General features: G+C 50.6%; 1 protein-coding gene across 1 annotated transcript in view; it reads right to left on the bottom strand.

The window, feature by feature from the left end:
• The window catches only part of LOC125941291 (uncharacterized), a 53,969-nt gene extending 35,502 nt beyond the window's left edge, over positions 1 to 18,467 (bottom strand). Inside the window, exons 1-2 of the mRNA XM_049658280.1 lie at positions 18,360 to 18,467; positions 16,373 to 16,501 (exon numbers count right to left, since the gene is read on the bottom strand). Of these exons, the coding sequence (XP_049514237.1) occupies positions 16,373 to 16,501; positions 18,360 to 18,414 (184 nt within the window). The 5' untranslated portion in view covers positions 18,415 to 18,467. The remainder of the gene's footprint in view (positions 1 to 16,372; positions 16,502 to 18,359) is intronic.
• Between the last annotated feature and the right edge of the window lie 2,510 nt (positions 18,468 to 20,977).

Below are 20,977 nucleotides of genomic sequence, written 5' to 3'. Positions count from 1 at the left end.
GACAAGGGGCGTTCCTCAAGGTGCAGTACTTTACCCCGTATTATTTAATATTTTACTAAATCACATCCCGACACATCATGACGTACAGGTATACGTATACGCTGATGATATCGCATTTTTCTCAGTATCAAATGATATTCATAGCTTATATAAAACTTTGCAATTGTATTTGAATCAGATTGAAATTTGGCTAAAAGGAATACAAATGTCGCTAAATGTCAGCAAAAGTGCAATCATTGTTTTTCCCTTAACTTTTCCTATCCGAATAACACTGTCGTATGGCCAGGAGATTATTCCACAGGTGCAATCTTTAAAATATCTGGGAATGATTTACACAGAAAAGCTTAATTGGAAGACACACATAGAATACATCGCATCTAAAGGAGCACGCGCAGTTGGTCTATTACGACGAGTCAGCAGCAATCGTATTGGAATGCGCAGAGAGACCTTGCTGATGATTTATTGTATGTATGTCCGCCCCATTCTAGAGTTAGGATGCGTGTTATTTTCTGGAGGTCCTATTTATAAATTACGCCCTCTGGTTCTTTTAGAACGCGAATCACTACGTCTATGTCTCGGCCTTCCAAAATATGTAGCGAATAATATTCTTTATCATGAAACTCACCTGCCTTCTCTTCAAACTCGTTTTCGTATACTGACAGTCCAAACGTTACTGAACATATATGCTTCTCCCCAGAGACGCTCCTTCTATATGTTTATTAGAGAACCGGCTGGATTCTTTGAGAATCAATGGTCCAGACTGCATTGTACCCAGGTAGTTTTTGTGCAGAAACTATTAGAGCCATTAGAAATATCAATCCGTGATGTGGATTTTCAAAATTTCCCTACTGCGACAGTAAGCGTTGAATTCGATGATATATTTCCTAATAACGCTAAACTCCTGCCTATTCGATACCTAAAAAGTTTGCTAGATGACCACCTCGAGAACCTCCAAATAAATGCAGTAATAGCCACAGATGCTTCTGTCAGTGAAGAGAAGGCAGATGTGGGAATTTTTTCGGCATCCTTAAATTGGTCTTTCTCCCTTCGACTACCCGACTTTACGCCAATATTTCAGGCGGAGTTATTAGCGGTCATCCTAGCTCTACGAAAACTTCCCACATCTATTACTTCAGCCGTAATCTTAACCGACTCCTTGTCTGTTGGCTCCGCTTTATCAGTGCCCAATTCATCTATCATTCTCCGTGAATTTCATTCATCCATCCCCCAACATTTACGCCTTATCCATCTGGTATGGGTGCCCGGGCACGTGGGGCTCACTTTAAACGAATCTGGAGACGCAGTAGCAGCGGCATCTCTTAACGGCCCGGTACTGAGGATCCTAAGACCTTCGGAATACGTCACTTCTGCGAGATTTAAAAAATTTTCTGTCCAAGAAGAACAGGCCAAATCATGTGTACTCAATAACACCGATTTTCAGCACCTTAGGTTTCCTTGGCACAGCAGATGGTGTTCAACAAGAAAATTTGAGGTGTCGTTTACTAGAATGCGTTGCCGAATACCAAGGCTTAATTTCTATACCCATAGGTCTGGTTTGGCGCCTTCCCCTCAATGCTTTTATTGCAATGAACCCGAAACTATGTATCATTTCTTTATAGAGTGTCGTAGGTTCACCATGCATAGAAAACGACTTCCAGAAGGTCCCCTTCGCCAACTTGGATTGAACATTACGTTACCTATCATTCTATCTCTGGGGGCGTCGGCACTAGGACACTGTAATAGGAACGTATGTGACGCCATATTTAATTTTGTAATGGAAACAAAGAGACTGCCATGCTAATTTTTTTAAGACAACAAAAATATTTGCTTCAAATTTTAAGATGCTATAGCATGAAAATTAATATTAACGATTATAATTCATTGATTATAATCATGCCCAGTCTTCTCGAACCATGCCTGACGATCCAGCCCAAGAAGCAGCAGTCACGGCACCAACTGTCATCTGTCCTGGCGTGGAGCGTCAGCGGGATCCGGCGATTTTTGCGGGTACCGGTGATCAGGACGTCGAGGACTGGCTCGCCTCGTACGACAGAGTCAGCAGGCACAACCACTGGGACGATAGGGATAAGCTCAACAACGTAATTTTCTACTTGAGCCACGTTGCGCACTTGTGGTATCGGAACCACGAATCCGACATCTCGACATGGTCGGCGTTCAAGACCAACTTCACGGAAATCTTTGGTCGCCCTGCCGTACGTAAACTTCAGGCCGAACAACGCCTGCGCGGACGCGCCCAGCAACCAGGTGAGAATTTCACCAGCTATATCGAAGACGTCGTTAATCTGTGCAACAGAGTTGACGCAACGATGCCAGACGCCGATAAGATCCGGCATATCCTCAAGGGAATTGAGGACGACGCCTTCCAGATGTTGGTCGCCCGGAACCCGACCACAGTGTCTGTCGTCATTGCGCTGTGTCAAAGTTACGACGAACTTCGAAGGCAGCGAGTTGTCACACGACACCCGCCCTCAGAATTTGCCCCTGTCTCAGGTCTGACGCTAGGTGTTGACGAGTCGCCTCTAATGCACCAGATAAAGGAGTTCGTGCGCGAAGAAGTTGCTCGGCAGCTTTACCTGGTGCCCTTTACGAACGCGCAACCACACTCCCCACTGACACGGGGGTTACAGACCGTCATCAAGGAGCAAGTCGCTGAGTGCCTGCCAGCTGCTATTCCACCGCCTACAGTCGCGGCGCCCTTGACATACGCTGACGTCGCTGCAAGGCCGCCCTTCGCTCCACGTCCACCTCGCCAAGCTGTTGCGCGACCGCCCCCGATTCCCTTCTCGCCGCCTGCACCACAGCTACCACGCCAGCCAAATCCTTGGCGCACAGCCGACAACCGCCCGATTTGCTACCATTGTGGTATTCCGGGACACGTTGCCCGCTTTTGTCGACGCCTTATGCAGCCTACTTATGATTACCGCCGACCCATGAACAGTTACGCCCCTCGACAGCTACAATCCCCTGTGCCACCAGATGAAACCCCTGTTCCCTACACTACTCGTCGTTCGCCATCCCCACGCCGCCGTTCCATCTCACCGATGAGACGCCGGCCAAGCCCTCTGCCTCAGGGAAACTAAGTGTCGCAGTTCCCGAGGCGAGAACTGCGTCCCCTTCGCTTTACCCAAGGCCTCGAAATCACCCCTGCAACGTAATTGAGGTATACGTCGACGGGATTCCAACATTCGCACTGGTCGATACGGGCGCAGCAATCTCGGTGTTAAGCGCAGGACTTTGCCGACGGATGGGAAAAGTAACGACGTCGCTTTCCGGACTGTATTTGAGTACTGCGAGCGCACAGCCTGTTGAACCTTTGGGAGCCTGCACTGCTCGTGTTGTCATCGCGGAATCTCTTCATGTCATTGAGTTCGTTGTCCTGCCGTCCTGCTCCCACGATGTCATTCTAGGCTGGGATTTCCTATCGTCTAACAATGCCATCATTGACTGCGCCCGCGCCGAGGTGGAGTTGTTCCCTTCCGCTGCAGCCATGGACCACGATCCTGTGACGCCTCCAAAAATGATTGTGGCCGAAGTTACCGATATCCCTCCTCCGTCCGCCGCCGTCGTCTCTGTGTCTTGCGTATCTGCACGTGACGCAACCGTCTTATTCACGCCATGTGACTTGTTCGCCCGTCGCCATTCCCTTCCGCTGCCCTTTGCCGTCATCGCCATCAGTGCTGGCCGTGGTGTGATGTGTGTGTGCAATGTGTCTTTCCTGCCGGTTACTTTGCATCACGGAGAGTGCCTCGGTTATGCTGAAATTGTGGATTCTTCGATGCTCTTCGAATCTCCCGACACCGCGCATTTGACATCCCTCGCCGCGCTCGACAATGCGACTCGACCGCCGTTGGAGTGCTTCGAACCGTCAATCTCCGGTGATTTGACAACCACAGAACGCGCGCAACTTGTCAGCCTGCTACGCGAATTTGCCGCCTCCTTCGACTGCCATCAACCTTCTCTCGGCCGCACCACCACAGTGTCGCACAGCATCGACACCGGTTCGCACGCCCCACTCCGGCAGCGTCCTTACCGTGTCTCAGCTTCTGAACGCCGCGTCATCGACGAACAAGTGAGCGATATGCTTCGGCGTGGCGTGATTCAGCCGTCCCATAGCCCGTGGGCATCACCTATTGTCCTCGTAAAAAAGAAAGATGGTTCTATTCGATTCTGCGTTGATTACAGACGTCTTAACAAAATTACGCGCAAAGACGTATATCCCCTACCGCGCATAGACGATGCTCTTGACTGTTTGCAAGGTGCCGAGTTCTTTTCCTCTTTGGACTTGCGGTCTGGATATTGGCAAGTCCCCATGGCAGAGTCTGACCGCTCCAAAACCGCCTTCGTTACACCGGACGGATTATACGAATTTAATGTCATGCCATTCGGCCTATGTAATGCGCCCGCTACGTTCGAGCGTATGATGGACAGTATCTTGCGCGGTCTCAAGTGGCACACGTGTTTGTGCTACCTAGATGATGTCGTTGTCTTCTCACCTGATTTCTCGACTCACCTCCAACGACTCAGAGAGGTATTAAGCTGTCTGACTAAGGCTCGCCTGCAACTTAACATGAAAAAATGCTTCTTTGCTGCTCGTAAGCTTACCATCTTAGGCCACGTGGTATCCAAAGAAGGCGTGCTTCCGGATCCTGCAAAACTCCGTGCAGTTGCCGAGTTCCCCAAGCCCACTAATCTGAAGACACTACGCAGTTTCGTCGGCCTCTGCTCCTATTTTCGCCGCTTTGTGAAGAACTTCGCCATGATCATCGCCCCTTTGACTCAACTGCTGGCTGGAGACAACGCCCTATCCGCCTGGTCGAAAGCATGCGATGACGCGTTCACGACCCTTCGCCATCTGCTCACCTCTCCTCCTATTCTGCGGCATTTTGACCCCGATGCCCCAACTGAAGTCCATACCGATGCTAGTGGAGTCGGCCTTGGGGCGGTTCTTGCCCAACGCAAAAGTGGTCTTGTGGAATACGTCGTTGCTTATGCTAGCCGCACGCTGACAAAGTCGGAGCTAAACTACTCTGTTACAGAAAAGGAGTGTTTAGCAATACTGTGGGCCCTTACGAAATTTCGACCTTATTTATACGGCCGCCAATTTGATGTAGTAACGGACCACCATGCGCTGTGCTGGCTCTCCTCATTGAAAGACCCCTCTGGCCGCCTCGCACGCTGGGCACTCCGTTTGCAAGAGTACGACATCCGGGTTGTGTACCGCTCTGGACGCAAGCACACCGATGCCGACGCTCTCTCCCGCTCGCCACTATCACCTGACCCTGATCCTGACCGTCTTTGCCCACTCAACTTTGTCCTCTCAGCACTTGCCATCGATGACATGCGCTCTGAGCAGACCAAGGACCCGTGGATTTCTTCGCTTTTGGAGTTTCTATCTGATCCTACCACTCTTACGGCGTCTAGGACTCTACGGCGGCAGGCGCATCACTTTGTTATTCGCGACCAACTCCTATACCATCGCAATTATCTCCCCGAGGGTCGGCAATGGCTCCTAGTAATACCGCGTCATCTTCGGGCTGATTTATGCGCATCGTTTCACGCTGATCCCCAATGTGCACACGGTGGCGTGTTAAAGACCTACACCCACCTTAGGCTCCGGTATTACTGGCCTGGCATGTACAAGTTCGTTCGGAAGTACGTCCGCTGCTGCCTCGACTGCCAGCGCCGAAAGTCGGCCCCTACTTCCACGGCCGCACCCTTGCAGCCGCTTCCTTGCCCATCCCGTCCTTTTGATCGGGTCGGAATCGACCTTTACGGCCCGCTTCCTTGTACTGGTGCTGGCAACCGCTGGATTATCGTTGCAGTGGATCACCTCACACGCTATGCAGAAACCGCTCCACTTCCATCTGCAACTGCCCAAGATGTTGCATCCTTCATACTGCGGCGTTTTGTTCTTCGTCACGGAGCCCCTCGGGAACTTCTCAGTGATCGAGGCCGCGCATTTCTATCTGAAGTCGTGACGTCGCTTCTGAAGGAGTGTCACATCATCCACAGGACCACTAGCGCATACCATCCACAGACGAACGGGCTGACGGAGCGTTTCAACCGTACTCTTGGCGACATGCTCGCCATGTACGTCGCGTCCGACCATTCCAACTGGGACGCTGTGCTTCCGTTCGTCACGTTCGCCTATAATACTGCCACTCAAGCTACCACTGGTTTTTCTCCGTTTTTCTTACTGTACGGCCGTGAACCTTCCTGCACCATCGATACCATGCTCCCCTACCAGCCTGATTCATCGGAATGTGTTCCTGTGTCTCAAGCTGCGCATGCATGCTGAAGAATGCAGACAACTCGCCCGTTGTCTTACCACCGCAGATCAGACACAACAGAAGCTCCGTCGTGGTGGCTCTGTTCCACCAAGCTTCCCTTCCGATTCGTTGGTTTGGCTGTGGGTTCCACCTGTAGCTCCCGGCCTTTCTTCTAAGCTGCTCCCAAGATATCACGGACCTTACCGTGTAATTGCACAAACTTCCCCCGTGAATTATGTCGTCGAGCCTGTGTCACCGTCCTCTGATCAGCGCCGTCGCGGTCGCGAAACGGTTCACGTAGATCGGCTCAAGCCCTTCTACGATCCCTCTATGTTACCGTATGCTTAGATCGCCAGGATGGCGTCTTTTTCTCCGGGGGACAAATGTAAGGAAGAAGAAGTGCCGGTTAGTCAGGTGCATCTCCGGTGTATGAACTACGACGAAGAAGTGCCGGTCGGTCAGGCGCATCACCAGCGCTTTTACGCACGGGGCTTGTCCTGACTGCTCGCAGGGTTCTGACTGCCGCACCGAGTTCGACCTCTCAATCCTGTCAATAAACACCTTGACAATATATATATATATATATATATATATATATATAAATGTAAATATACCGTAGCTCTGGTTTGCATGGAGACCGCTAGGGGCGCTGCGGCGCACAAGGGCGTTCGTTCCCGACGCGCGCTCTCTTTCTCTCTCTTCCGTAGCTCTGGTTTACCCGAATGATCCGCCGGTGTTTCGCCCACTCATCATCATTCACTTCGCGGATATGCGGTTATTTTTTTAGATACGAAGCAGCTTATGGCGGGGGCTTTGTCCGTCCCTCCTGCGTCCCGCGGCGTCCCACCCACACCCCCACAGCGCATGCGCGTCCCCTCCCTCTCAGTCTCCTCTCCTATGCTCCCCCCTTTCTCTGCTCTAGGGATGCGGAGCGGCGCGCTCGACAGGTGGTGCGACAGCTGCATACTCCGCTGGGGGCGCCGCGGTAGTTCCGCGGTATGAAAATGACGGAGCGCGCGCGCCTCATTTTCTCTCCTGTGCATCGCCGCGATGAGCGCTCGGGCCGCTGTCGCGAAACCATCTCCCGCTCAAGCTAACCATCTCCCCGCTGCTTCGCATCCACACATGGTTCCCTTCAGCGGGAGATGGAGTAATTTTTTTTCTTTCTTTTCGCAATGCTGGGCCAGCTTCTTTCAGTACCAATGAATAGAAACAATGTCGTACGTATAGCATCAATCAGATAAGTACCTGCCATTTCGTGATGTTAGATTAAAAGATTGGTTTATTGTGCAATTACCTTGCACTTACTAGTCTACAGTGTCAATGCAAATAACCTAGCATACATATTGAGAGATGTATTATTGTGAGAACCAGAGCAAATGAGGAGGCTTTTAAAGATATCTAATGTCTTCCGTTAATGTAAACTTCGGCTCTATTGGCAGTTTGACTGATGCCTGTCCGATACAATAAACTTCAAGGAATCCATAGTTCATAACTACCGTATTCTTAAACGCGCAGTCCAAGGAGTTTATATAAAAATTGGAGGACACTTAAACTTCGCCTTTAGGAGTAGAACGCGATAGCATAGAGAAAGGAATTCAACAAGAGGGGACACTCCCATAGGGCCCAGCGGCCGAATTGACTGCAGCGTACCAAGCGGTTGGTGTCAATCACTTACATCACTCCCGGTTTCGGTTTTGGGCACGCGTATTTTGAACGCAAGCTAGCCCGCCGGCTGCGCCCCCCCCCCCTCCTTTTTTTTTGCTGTTCGTGCAGAATCGGTTTATTATTTAGTAAAAATGATTACGAACGATCTCGTAAAGTCCCATCGAATCTGTGCCACGTGCAATTTCACAAAGTAGACGCAAGACCTTTTGTGCAAGGAGGAAAGATTTATTTTGCTCTATATAAAAGCTCGTTCCGCGCTTTTTGTGCGTTCATCCAACGTTGTGACACCAGCAGGTAAGGCAGTAGTTCCGGTATGAAGCTACACCGGACGGCACCAGATGAAAAAAAAAAGTAAATTACAAGCATGTTACATTTGCAAGCACGTAACAGCATGTTACAAGCATGAGTCATTTTGGTATTTAGACATAGGAATACTGCGTGTAGAGACGAAACGTGCGAAAGCGGTGAATGGGTGGCATTACAAACAAAAGCAATTCGCTTTTACATACATGGCGTAGAAAATACCCGACTCATCCCAAACATAAATGAAAACATCCGATTTCCAAGCGTTCCCCCATTTCCGGGCATTATTTCCTGCACTTTGGCAGCACAAATACACGAGCGACTTCGCGTTTCCAAAACTTGGCCTCGGGCGACGCGACGGTACTCTACATACATAGAGACGGACGCAACAGGTACTCAAGACAAATGCGTGGGTGCAAGGCCTTTTTATTGCGATAGCAATTATATGGACACTCAAAAGCAGATTTCTGCCGTCGGCGTCGCCGTCGCCGTCGCCGTCGCCGTCGCCGTGAGGTTCCGTATGACGTCATTTGGAGATGAAATCGTCGCCGATGATAAGTGGTTCTTGAGGGAAAGGGAAAGGTTGGCGCTATCTTCTGCAGCCCTTGAGGGAGCACGGCTCAGCGCCAACGGGGAGGGGTAAGTGGGAGCGAAAGAAGGGATAGAGTGGAGTCGCCATGGCTGGGCGAAGCAAAACCGGCAGGCATAGGCGGCACGTATCAGGCCGAGATGGAAGGCCTTGGTGTGCTGCAGAGTCTGCAGGGGTGTTGTGCCAGGCCGGTCAGGCCCGGGGTGGGGTGGGAGGCCGTGAGGCCTTCCCGCTTGTAGAAATGTCCTTAGAGGCGTGCGGAGAGCCCTGACGAGTCAAGGAACTCCACGACGCCTCGAAGTGCAGAAAGGTGGTGTCGGCCGGGGAAGAGGAGATCTTCCTCCTTGCCAGAGGGGAGGCCCAGGCGGCGGAACTCCTGCAGGAGTGGGCCCCGCTGCTGGAGGTACGCCGGGCAGGCCAGCAGGAGATGTTCGATCGTCTCCGGCTCCCCGCAGGAGCTGCAGGCCGGGGACGTCGCTCGTCCCAGTCGGTAGCTGCGTGCTGCCGTCCAGCTGCAGCCGATGCGGAGCCGGAGAAGGAGCGAGGTCTCCCTGCGAGCCAGGCCTCGCTGGGGGAGTGGTCGTGGGGGGCATCCCAGTGCCACCCGTTTGTCTGGGTGGTGGGTCGCCAGGTGTCGCCGCAGCCTCAGTCCTGTGAAGTCGCCCTCCGTCACGGCCCGACTGAGGGGCACAGTGGTGTAGTGGGCGTCCTTCGCCAGGGTGTCGGCTGCCTCGTTGCCCTGGATCCCTACGTGGGTGGGGATCCAGTGCAGGGACACCGGGTGGCCTGCGTCCTGCAGCGCTGTCAGCCGGGTAGACAGCAGTGCGACTCCAAGGCTGGCGCTTTCTGGCCTCTGCAGGCCGAAGAGGGCTGCCTTGGAGTCGCAGAGGATGAGGATGGCCGCTGGTACCCCAGGAAGCTCCTCGGAGAGTAGGTCGACGGCCAGGTGGAGGCCTGCCACCTCCGCTGCAGTCGAGCTGGCGTGTCTGGGCAGTCGACACTGCCTGCTCTTCTGCAGGGCTGGTGCCGTGCAGGCCGCCGTGGCAGAGCCGGTGTCCGGTACCACCGAACCGTCGACGTACACCAGGAGGTGGTCCGAACGCTGTATGTGCGAGTGAAAGGGCGCGAGGGGCGCGCGCTTTCACGGGGAGTGAACGCACGGCGGAGAACAAACGCGCGTTGTGCGCGTGCTCGCTTAAGGGCTGCAGAAGTAGGCGTCTCTTTTCTCCTTTACAATCACCATATATGTAGAGCAAACGCGCCTTCTTTCGACGCGCGAGAGGCCGTAGGGGAGGGGGAGGGAATGGAGGCGACGTTTAGCTGCGGCACCAAGTGCCTATTTAAATCAGAGGCTCCGGCAACAGTCACCAACGCCGCACGCATTTTGAGTGAACGCGGGCAAAACGCCGATGGCGTCGACAGCAGTTCTGCGTGTTGCCGATGCTGCTGCATGTCCAAGTTTATACAGCTGATAAAGCTAGTATCATTACTCCGTATAGCTCTCTACAAGTTTGCTATCGCAATTGATGCTTCGCCTTTCTTTCAGTCCTTTAGAAGACGTCATTTTCGAATTACAAGTTTCTGATATGTTCGTCGTTCGCGCGTTCTGCCGGCGCCAGCAGCACACCCCATGTTATCACTCTTGGCAATCGCCCGTCGCGTATTCAACAGGCGTGAGTACCGAAAGAAGGTATATGCTGTTGCGGAGTCACAAAAAACGTCACAGACTTGTCCCTCTAAGATACAAACTAACTTTATCACCACGGCCGAGCTGCTTATCGCTAACTGCGTCACAGCGCGCTGTGCGGCCAGCGTGCCTCAAAAGTACCCCAGAAAGTAACGAAATTACTTTTCAGTAATGTCTGGCGTCAGAGAAAGCGGCACAAACTTCTCCTAGCAAGATGCAATAGACTACACACCACGGCTGAGTTCTCGCTCACTGCGACATGGCGCCCTGTGCGGCCAGTGTGGCTCAAAAACCGAAATAAGTTACAATAGTCCCATAGGAAGCGTCGGAAACATGTCTCAGCACGATTCATTAAATCAAATTAACTGCGCCAGGATGGCCGAGCTGTTTTTCGCTAACTGCGTCTTAAGTCTCGGTCCCGTGCCGTAAGCCTAATTGCGTCGTAGACTGTGAAACAAGATTTCTCACCTTGCCGTAGTCCAATAGTGCCGTGGTGTCTTGTCCCAGTGCAGAAGGAACGCAAGAATACGCCGAGAGCCCAATAAACCAGGTTACATTTAAAAAAGAAAAAAAAGAAGGAGACAGACGGGTCGCCGCGCGCGAGCGCTCAAACGCGCGCGCAGCTAGCCATCCTCGCTGGCTTCGGGTGTGTGTCTGGCGGATGACGCATGTATCTGGCGCGTCATTGACCTGTGGCTAGGTAAGGCAAGGAAAATAAGTCGCAAAGCTTAAGTTCATTTATACGCAAAACGTTTAATTTTCGCGGCAAAGAATTAAAAAAATAAATCAATGCCTGTTAACTTAAGTTCACTTTCTTTTTTTTTCGATGCTCGCGGCAGCCAACGTTCGGTGTCAAAAGTATAGCGTGACGTATGGTGACGTGTTTCCTGTTGCCAGTTTTTGCCGAGTGTCCCCTCTTGTTGAATTTCTTTCTCTATGGCGATAGCGTTATCGGGACCGGTTCGCATCGCATCATTCGCATACGGCAAGTAGGCTTCATTCACTGCAACACTGAACGCGGGAAAGCCAGATTACAAAGTCTATGCTTACACCGATCCCCATCTCCTGTCCTCTTCACTTTCCCATACACGCGTTCCAATTTAAAGTCGGCTTCACTTATAAACACAAAAGCAGTGCTGGAAAGCCTGCTTTTCCAGGGACAATATAAGTCGTCTTAAATTAAAATGTGAAGGCCCTAGCACCTTTTACAGCGTAGCTGTTAAGGGCTAACTATTCGATGGTTGCGTCCGGCAATAGAAAAAAAAAACTAATTGGGACTATGCTGTATGTGCGAGTGAAAGCGCGCGGGGGCGAGGGACGCGCGCTTTCACGCAGAGCGAACGCACGGCGGAGAGCAAACGCGACTTCCCAGTGGAAGTGGAGCGGTGGGCGAGGAGGGCCAACGTTTATAGATACTATTTGAAAAAGTATCTATAAACGTTGAGGAGGGCATCGAGGCACCCTAGACTGTGCGTGTACGAGCCCGCTCTCCCATTGCGGCGCATGCGCGCAGGCCTGCCGGCCTCTGCCGCCGACTCTCTCTGGGCTCTCGCCCGCCTATCCCCAAACAGTGTCGACAACGTGTTTAGCCGTTTTGTCACGTAGCCAGCGTTTTGACAGCGGTTGTGTGCGATCACACAAACAACGCGTAGAACTGTTGTCGACGGCGGCGGCGTTTTGCCCGCGTTCGCACCGAACGCGCGTGGCGTTGGTGACGTGCTTATGAAGAACGTGTCAACCTTTGCCGTACACCCTATGGCGGTGTACCGTAATGACCATAAGGCCATGGTCACTGCGGTCACTAAATTAATGAAAACCGCAGGATGATATATATTTCTCTATCTTCAATAGTTCAAATAACCAATTACACCATCACATCTTAATAGTCATAATTGGAAATACATAATTCCCACCATAATACACCTTTGCTGGTCTTCCATCTCCACCCCAGTGGAAGGGCTGACAGTTTTTTTTTATTATTTTATCATTTGTTTGCCATTGCCCCGACGCGCGCTCGTGCCCAAAACCCGATTTGACCTGCCTAGGATGCGAGCGCCATCTGGATATTATTTTCGCAAGTAAAGTACCCGAACGTGCGGCTGTAGGTCTGGCAGAAATGCAGGAAAAAGGGCTTGTGCTTGAGCTTCCTCGTAGAAGAATTAGGTTTTCTCGTACATTCAAGTTACAATCCGACGGCGAATCTGACGCCGAATGGTAAAGTCGTACTGACAGATTTCACTGTCAGAAATTCAAATTTTGTTCACCAAAACCTTGCACCACGTGGAGGACCTGCGTGGTCGGAGTGGTTGGGGTGATTGGGGATGATTTTCTCCGCCACCCGCGAATTCGCACGCCGACGCCTGTTGTCGACGCCGGTTTTTCTGCGATACGGGGGCCTTATCGCTGTCGCGTTAAAACTGTTAAAGGTTCTCGAGTATAACGCGCGCGATTCATGCACACGCTACAAGCGGAACAGCATGAGAACGGAAGCGCCGACGGCGCATCAAGCTTTCGTCTAAATGATTCGCAATAAAAAGAAGCAGGCCTGTGAGATCATGGGCCGAGATAGCGACACGTATAATTCAGCATGTAGACATTTCCTTTCTACGGAGCTAATATAGAACGGCTTCAATGTAGACCTCTTTCGTTTCAACAACATCAGGTGCACCCGGTTCTTCTGCACCATTTCCAAAATTGCTCGACTAAACTTCGACCATTTTTGCTTAGTAAGAAGCAGACTATATTTCGCGAGAAGCATGACACCTTGTTTCAAATCCTTGCATACAACAAACAAAATTAGGCTTATTGTTTTATTATCGGGCCAGGACTGCTGCTAATAGTCCTTCGAAGGAGCGGGGATAAAAAAGCCGGCAGCTCCCACGCCCTGTGGGAATTGATGTTATGATTTCTTCTTCTTTCTGGGGTTTTACGTGCCAAAACCAGTTCTGATTATGAGGCACGGTGTAGTGGAGGGCTCCGGATTAATTTTGACCACCTGGGGTTCTTTAACGCGCACTACAACGCAAGCACACGGGCGTTTTTGCATTTCGCCGCCATCGAAATGCGGCCGCCGCGGCCGGGATTCGATCCCGCTACCTCCTGCTCAGCAGCGCAACGCCTTAGCTGACTGAGCCACCCCGGCGGGTGATCGATGTTATCAGAAGCAGTGTGCTGGGAGTCTACCAAATTAACGAAACGACCATGAGAGTACCAAGACGTAGGCGGCTGTTTCATGACCTATATAGTCATGACCTATCATTTATGCCCGAACCCATTTCAGTGGTTTTTGACTGCAAATCATGGGTGGTGCTCATGACTATGACTTCTACCATCACCCTTTAGTGTTTCCTTCGCTTAGTGCCCTAGTTTTTCAGCGTTAATCATTTTCGCTGTTATGCTCATGACTATGACTTCTACCGTCACGCTTTATTGTTTCCTTGAGTCAGTACCCTCGTCCGGACCCGTACCAATGCTTTTTGAGTGGTAATTTTTTTTCACTGGGTCATTGTCGCTTTCGACAAATTTTTCATGACCTGCATTTCCAGACATTCATGTCATGACCCCTCATTTATATTATTCGTAGAATATTGTCATACTGTGCCAATTTTGGTACATACCAAGTTAACGAAACGACCAAGACAGTACCAAGACGTAGGTGGCCGTTACAAGACTACATGACACGCATGTCATGAGATTCATGTCATGCCCTATCATTTATGTTCGTCATACAATCACGTCGTAGTATGCCAATTTTGGAACATACCAAGTTAACGAAACGACCATGAGAGGAACAAGAAATGCTTCGCATTTAAAAATTTATGACTGCATAATGTATGCAGCCATGCATGTACGCATCCTAAACAGCTTCTGGGTCAGCGTCGCCGCCGCTGGGAGGCGGCCCTGAAAAGTTTGGAGCTGGAAGACCAGCTCTGGGCCGTCCGGCAAGCCGAAGATGTCGCCCGAGCTGACACCTGAGGCGACTAAAAGCAAAGTGCCGGCTCTTTCACCAACTTTTATTTTTTCTTCTGGTAATCCGTTGAATGAATGTTGGGGCGCAAATAATTTTATTTATATGTGTGAAGTTTTGAAAACACAACCTTGAACGCACAATATATGAGCTAAGCTTGCTCGCAGTGACCTAATATGGTTGGCGGCTCTTTAAAATGTCGCCAAAAATGTGCACTCTCGTTAAGCTCGCTTTCAGTGAGGCCGAGCAGTTCCTTCCGCACGTGATAGGGACTTACTATTTTTAAAGCGAAGCTTTTATGATTAGGCGAAATCGTGTATGGCTAGGCGGAATCGCCTGTGTAACGATAACCATCGTCATCAGCATTGGCTCGAGCGTCGTCGTCTTCTTCCGCAGCTGGCTGCGTTGCCGCTCATCATTACAGCGTAGAATTTCACCTCTCTTCTGCTGTCGTAATGGGGAGGCCGCGTGTAAACGCGACCTCCCCATTAGCCTCCATCGTGAGAAGGAAATTTAGTGAAGAATAAAATTGGGTTGGAGTGCATGCAAGAGGAATTGCCAAACCCTCACTGGGAGCTTACCAATGTCGTTGAAAAGAAACATGTACAATCATTGCATTCTATCGGTACTAACATAAGGGACAGAAACTTGGAGATTGACAAAGAAGCTCGAAAACAAGTTAAGGACCGCACAAAGAGCGATGGAACGAAAAATGTTTGGCCTAACGTTAAGAGACAGGAAGAGAGAGCGGTGTGGATCAGAGAACAAACGGGAATAGCCGATATTCCATAGTTGACATCAAGAGGAAAACATGGAGCTGGGCCGGCCATGTAATGCGTAGGATGGATGACCGGTGGACCATTAGAGTTACAGAATGGATACCAAGGGAAGTGCAGTTGAGGATGGCAGAAAACTAGGTGGGGTGATGAAGTTAGGAAATTTGCAGGCGCAAGTTGGAATCAGTTAGAGCAAGACAGGGGTAATTGGAGATCGCAGGGAGAGGCCTTCGTCCTGCAGTGAGCATAAATATAGGCTGATGAAGATGAGATATAGCTAGATAGATAGACACAAACATAGATAGCCCTTTAAAACTGCGTGCGAAGAATGCTAACGCATTATAAATAATGTGGTTTAACATAAATCTAGATGTAGTTGACACCATATGTCAACCGTGCAATATAGTATTGTTGCAATGCCTTTCGAGAAAATTGTCACTTTAGGCAGAACCTACTGGCTGCATCGTCAACGAGGACGAAAAATGAACATGTCTTATACATTTCAAATGCCACTAGATGACGCGGCTATCCGGGATGAAATGCGAAGGCGACGAACCGCCATGTCATGTTAAATCTGTGTCTATACGTGTATTCAGGAAAACAAAAGACGCTTTCATCTGAGCTACCTGGAGAAAGGTACTCTCTATGCACATGATGGTTCTAAGGTAAGCTAGTGCCCGTGCAATCTAATAGCGCAAGTGCTTTTTCAGAATCTTAACAGACCGCTTGACAATACGAACTGACTTTCAAGGTGTTGTTTCATTGGGGTTTTGTTGGGCCTTAGGAGGATATGCCAAGCGGTGTTATAACATCAGGCGACGTAAATGTTGTCGAGTTCTGGTGTTTTCTCTTTTCTTTTTTTCCAGGCGAGACAGTGACGTTTAGCATCGACGACGCGGACAGCGCCTGGTTCGGAAAGCGACTGCGCGTGCAGTCCTGCTTGGGACGTAACTTCCTGCTCGTCTTTTGGCGGGAGCACGAGGACGCGAGCAAGGGTTGCTGCGTGCAGGCGCAACTCATCGGCGAACCCCGAGAGGCGGACAAGTTCACCTACCGGGTTGAAGTGACTCGCGACGGCGTCCGCTCGCTCACCTGGAAGGACAGGCCTCGCTCGCTCCACGAGAGCACCGAGTCGGCCGTCGCCAGCAGGGACTGCCTCTTCTTCGACGCCCGGCAGTTCGCAGAGGGCGGGAAGCTGAACGTCGAATTCACCGTTTACGCCTGCACAAGCGACGTGATCGCATAAAATCAAAGTATTATTGCACCACGCTATAAGCGAAGCGTGCGCACACGAAAGAAAGAGTGGTTCTGCGTATATGCAGCAATACTCGTTTCAAGCATGGCCTCCAAGACCGGCAGCCCTGTCTCGGAGGCCACGTTTAAGGTTTGGAGTCTAAGGTATGGAGCTTCATATTCGGAATAAGCAGGAAAATAGGGGGAGGGGGGTAGGGGGGGGGGCAGTCGATAGGTCCCGATGAAATTCACTAGGAGTGCATGAATTTGCTTACGAATGAGCATCGGTTCGCTGAGAAAGAAGGTTGCACTTTTTTATTCTTTACTCTTTGTTTTTGAGACAATTCAGTGTCCCAAATTTACTTAAGAGTGGTTAGCCAGACTGTATTGCATTCTCCAGTGATGTACTTCGTTATGTAGTTTACAATAAATGAATAAATCTGTACATTTTATCCTGAAGACACAAGCGTCTGGTGCTTCTTTCTTACAGTATTGGGCGATTGCGACATCGGCACGGCAATGCCACTTAGAATATATAGGACGAGCGCCTAGCAGCCCTCACTTCCAAACTTGTTTTGACGGTTAAGTTATATAGGAAAGAGTAGTCTGTAGTCTATCGTGTGAGGACACTTTATTGTAAATCTGCATCACGCTTGTATCCGCTGTAAATATTCATACAAGCATAATATTGCATAAAAGGTGTGCTGGCTTGTTTGTAACTATCTTTGTCAAATCACCCACAAATTTTTAATGTGATCAGCGCGCGGCCTCCTACATACTGAAGAAACGGATTCCATCTGCTGCAATATGCAACACATCTGACATTTATTCACGTATTTATCATTGCGGTAAGCTTGGTATGTCTTGGTCATCTGCTCTGTAATGCAAGCGAGCGTTTGTTCGCATGGTATTTTATAGTTCTTTTTGTTCTGTGACCTTATCAGTATGAGAAAAGTTCACACTGACGCTCAAGAAGGGCTGTCCATGCTTGCCCCAAGACACCGCCCGCACGCGCCGCAGAAACACGGGTAATTCCTGCCTATATTGCACAGATCACGCCGTGCTTTATAGGGACAACTCAGCAGAAAAATGATTTCTTATGCATCAGTCAATTACCCCTCTACAATATCAAAAACACCACTCTTATGACGATAAAAAAGCTTGCTATGCCCGAAAAAGCGCGAAACCAATAGACGGATGGCGACGCCTCCTTGAAGTTCCCGCACCTGCTGGCTCTGACGTCATGTATTTGGAGTGCGTCTTCAATGCCTAGTTAATTCATTAGCGGTTAAAGATCGACTACATTGTGTTCTACAGGAGCCAAACATTGAACATGACGAGTTTCTGGAACTTCTGCTCAGCCAACGTGTCCTAAATACAAAAAAAAAAAAAAAAAAAAAAACATACTTTGAAATCCATGACGTCACAGGGACGTAACCACGTTGGGGATTCGGCTCGAAATTGCAAAAACTGAAACTCTGACCTTTATTTTCTCAGTTAATGATCAACCTTTTACGTTGAAATATTTGATCTGGAAGATTTAAAAAAAATAGCTACTATATATTACAACTGCTGCTTGTGGACGCAAGCTTACGTCAAACCACACATTCCTTGCGCATATATGTGCTTCTAGTAGGCGACGTACTATGTTTTGGTGACGGGCGCATGTGATCCGATGCGATGGAACTGAATAACTGGGAGAGAGCACTACGCCACGAAGCCTGCCCCGGTAAGGCGAATTCTCCGCGACTCCAATACCCTCACCTTTCCCCTCTCAGTATCGGCCGAACACGTGAGCTCCGATTGATTGAAAATATTTTAAATGCGTAAGCATACGCATGCTTACCCAGCGAGAGAACTGTCCGGGCGTGTGTCCGTCCCTCCGTCCGTCCGTACGTCATTCGTGTAACACGATCGCTTTCGGGGTAGTAGAGTGTTTTAGCTGAGCGCTTGCTGTCCGCTCCGCTCAGACTGGCATTTGCCAGCGAATGCGACACAACCACTTAGCGGGAATGCTATTGCGCTTGCGCTCACCGCTCATACCGGCGGCGGAACGAAGACCGCATCCCTCGCTCCGCTACAAACCCGACTGAGCGGAGCGTGACACCGTGTCTACTTGGCCTCTTCGTCGTTTTGCAGCCGAGTTGATAGCGCGTCGCTTGCGTCTCGGCAAGACGCGTTTATCAAATGCGGAATCTACGCAGTTCCCAGCAGCATCTCAGAGCGTGAAGTCTGAGCGGAGCGGAGCGTAAGCGGCGCTCTGCTAAAACTGTCTAGTGCCATCAGCAGCGAGCGACTTTAACTTCGTGCCGCCTGGCGTTTCAACGCAAACGAAGCGGCGAAAAGACAGCGCGCGGAGTTATCAGTAGTCGGCACGCCCTGTCCGCTTCGCAGATCGCCTTCAAGATTAGGTCGGCGCGGCCGTGCCAGAGTGTACGTTTGATCGGTTCGTGCCGGCGCTGGAGTCTTTCGATCACGGTTGAATCGACACGGATGGACAAGGAGCTAAACAGCGATAATGGCTTATGATGATCGGAACGTTATCAGCGCACATGGCGCAGCCACCTGCAGTACTTTGCTTGCATTATCAATGCACATTTCGAATCCGCCCGCACCACTGTGTCGCCGCAGCGCTGTCGTTGGTACTGACCGTATCAAGTGTAATAACACTGATAATGACAGCGGGCTGCGTGGAGATGAGCAAGGTGCACAAGGCTTACGCATTCTTAGACAACTCCCGTAGGAGTTTCTGCTTGAATGTTATTTTTTATTTGACACGAAAATTCTGCGAGTTGAATTGAAGGGCAGCCTGGTCGGGCCACCCTCTGGTTTCCTACGCGGATAGTGCCCGACCGACGAGGCATTGCAGCCGGTCATGGTCATCGTGTGAAAGGATGGCGCCCCAATGTTTGAAAGTGGGGTTGGGAATGGGAAATAATAATGAATGTAGTGCCAAAACCACAATCACAGGGAGGGCAGGACATCAAGAAACGACGAGTGCTAAATTCATTATTATTTGATATGCACCAACTAGCTCGACAGCAAGTACTACTTGGGAATGGGGTCTTACCATGGGGTTCAACTAACCAGTCCATGTTTCGTGGCATCGGTTCGTGAGCTCTCCGCAGTGAGATAATTTCCGTGTGGCATTCGAGGGGTACCATAGGTGTAATTTTGCGAGGCGCGGGAATATGTTTATTTTGGCTGGACTCACTGCATTTTTATTACTAAACGTTTTTCTCTCTGTGTAGCCTTCACAGTGTGCGCTCCTCTGGTCTGCTAAGGTTGTGTGTGGTGAAGGGAATATTGTTCGCTCTGTCCGGGGCACTTCTAGAATTTCCGATTGCGTTGTGGGTTCGTGTCTCTTTCCTGGGTCGCAAGGGCGTGCGTCGGGGAAAGCTCAGCGGAGAAAATCGCAAGCGAGCGAGCTGGAAGATTCGTTACCGCCCGCGATGTTGATGCGGCTGGAAAACTAGGTTACGGGGATTGATGTTGCTGAGAGTTTTGGCAGAACTGCCAGGCACATTATCGAGCAGTGGCCGTCGATTAGGTGCCGGCAGGCCTGCTGCGAGTCCGTGAGGACGTTTGCTTCGGGGTTTTGTCAATACGGCTAACGCACTCACCAGTTCTTCTGCCTGCGTGGGGTGGGTAGTTCTGACGGAGGCACAGTTGCGGCAATTACCCTAAGAGTCGACAACCGTCGCCGTCATGCCCTCCCCCCCCCCCCCCCCCCCCCGCCCACCACATGGCCCAGCGCGTACATGTATAATGTGTCTTCCTGGGCGTCTTACGCCCTCCTAAGGGCTTCTGCCCGAGCTTGCAGCTGTTCGGTGTCGTGTATGGGGTGCACGTGTTTCGGGAGGGGGTAGATCTTGATCTTTTCGCGGAGCTCACGCCACAGGTTCACGGTGTCCTCTTGTCCGGAGCACGAGGGTGTCCCCAGTGTCTCCAGAAAAGTGACGTCCCAGAGTGGTGCAAAAGAGACCGCGAAATTGAAGTTGTGCCTGGGAAGCGGACATTTCGGACAGTGTAGTGTGTACGCCCAGTTCCAGTAATCTTGTCGTGAACGTCTAGGGGGGGGGGGGGGGGGGGGGGGGTAGTCCCAGGGACATGTTATAGGCTCTTTAAATCACGGTTTCGATCTGTTCTTCCTCTATCTTTGAGAGCTCTGAGATTCAGTGCATTGGGCAGGAATGTTTGGTTCCCGGTAGTTTTTAGCATATACGTGTTCGTTCGACTACCCCGCTGTAGCTCTGCAAACAGAGAGGGAGCATTAAAACCTGCCGCGTAATCTGGCGTGACGATCACGTGTTGGGACATTACGGCTGGCTTCAATCGTGTTGTGCATTGCTCTCTCCTAATTTTTTTTCCTCCAAGTGAGCTGTGGGTGCTGGTCGCAGCAACCTGTTACTCTACTCGTTTCATGGCAAATAAGTTTTGATCTCCCGCGCCTTCTATGTAATA

The sequence above is a fragment of the Dermacentor silvarum genome, chromosome 11 (assembly GCF_013339745.2).
Source record: "Dermacentor silvarum isolate Dsil-2018 chromosome 11, BIME_Dsil_1.4, whole genome shotgun sequence".
NCBI lineage: Eukaryota > Metazoa > Arthropoda > Arachnida > Ixodida > Ixodidae > Dermacentor > Dermacentor silvarum.
This window is presented reverse-complemented; position numbering and strand designations above follow the sequence as displayed.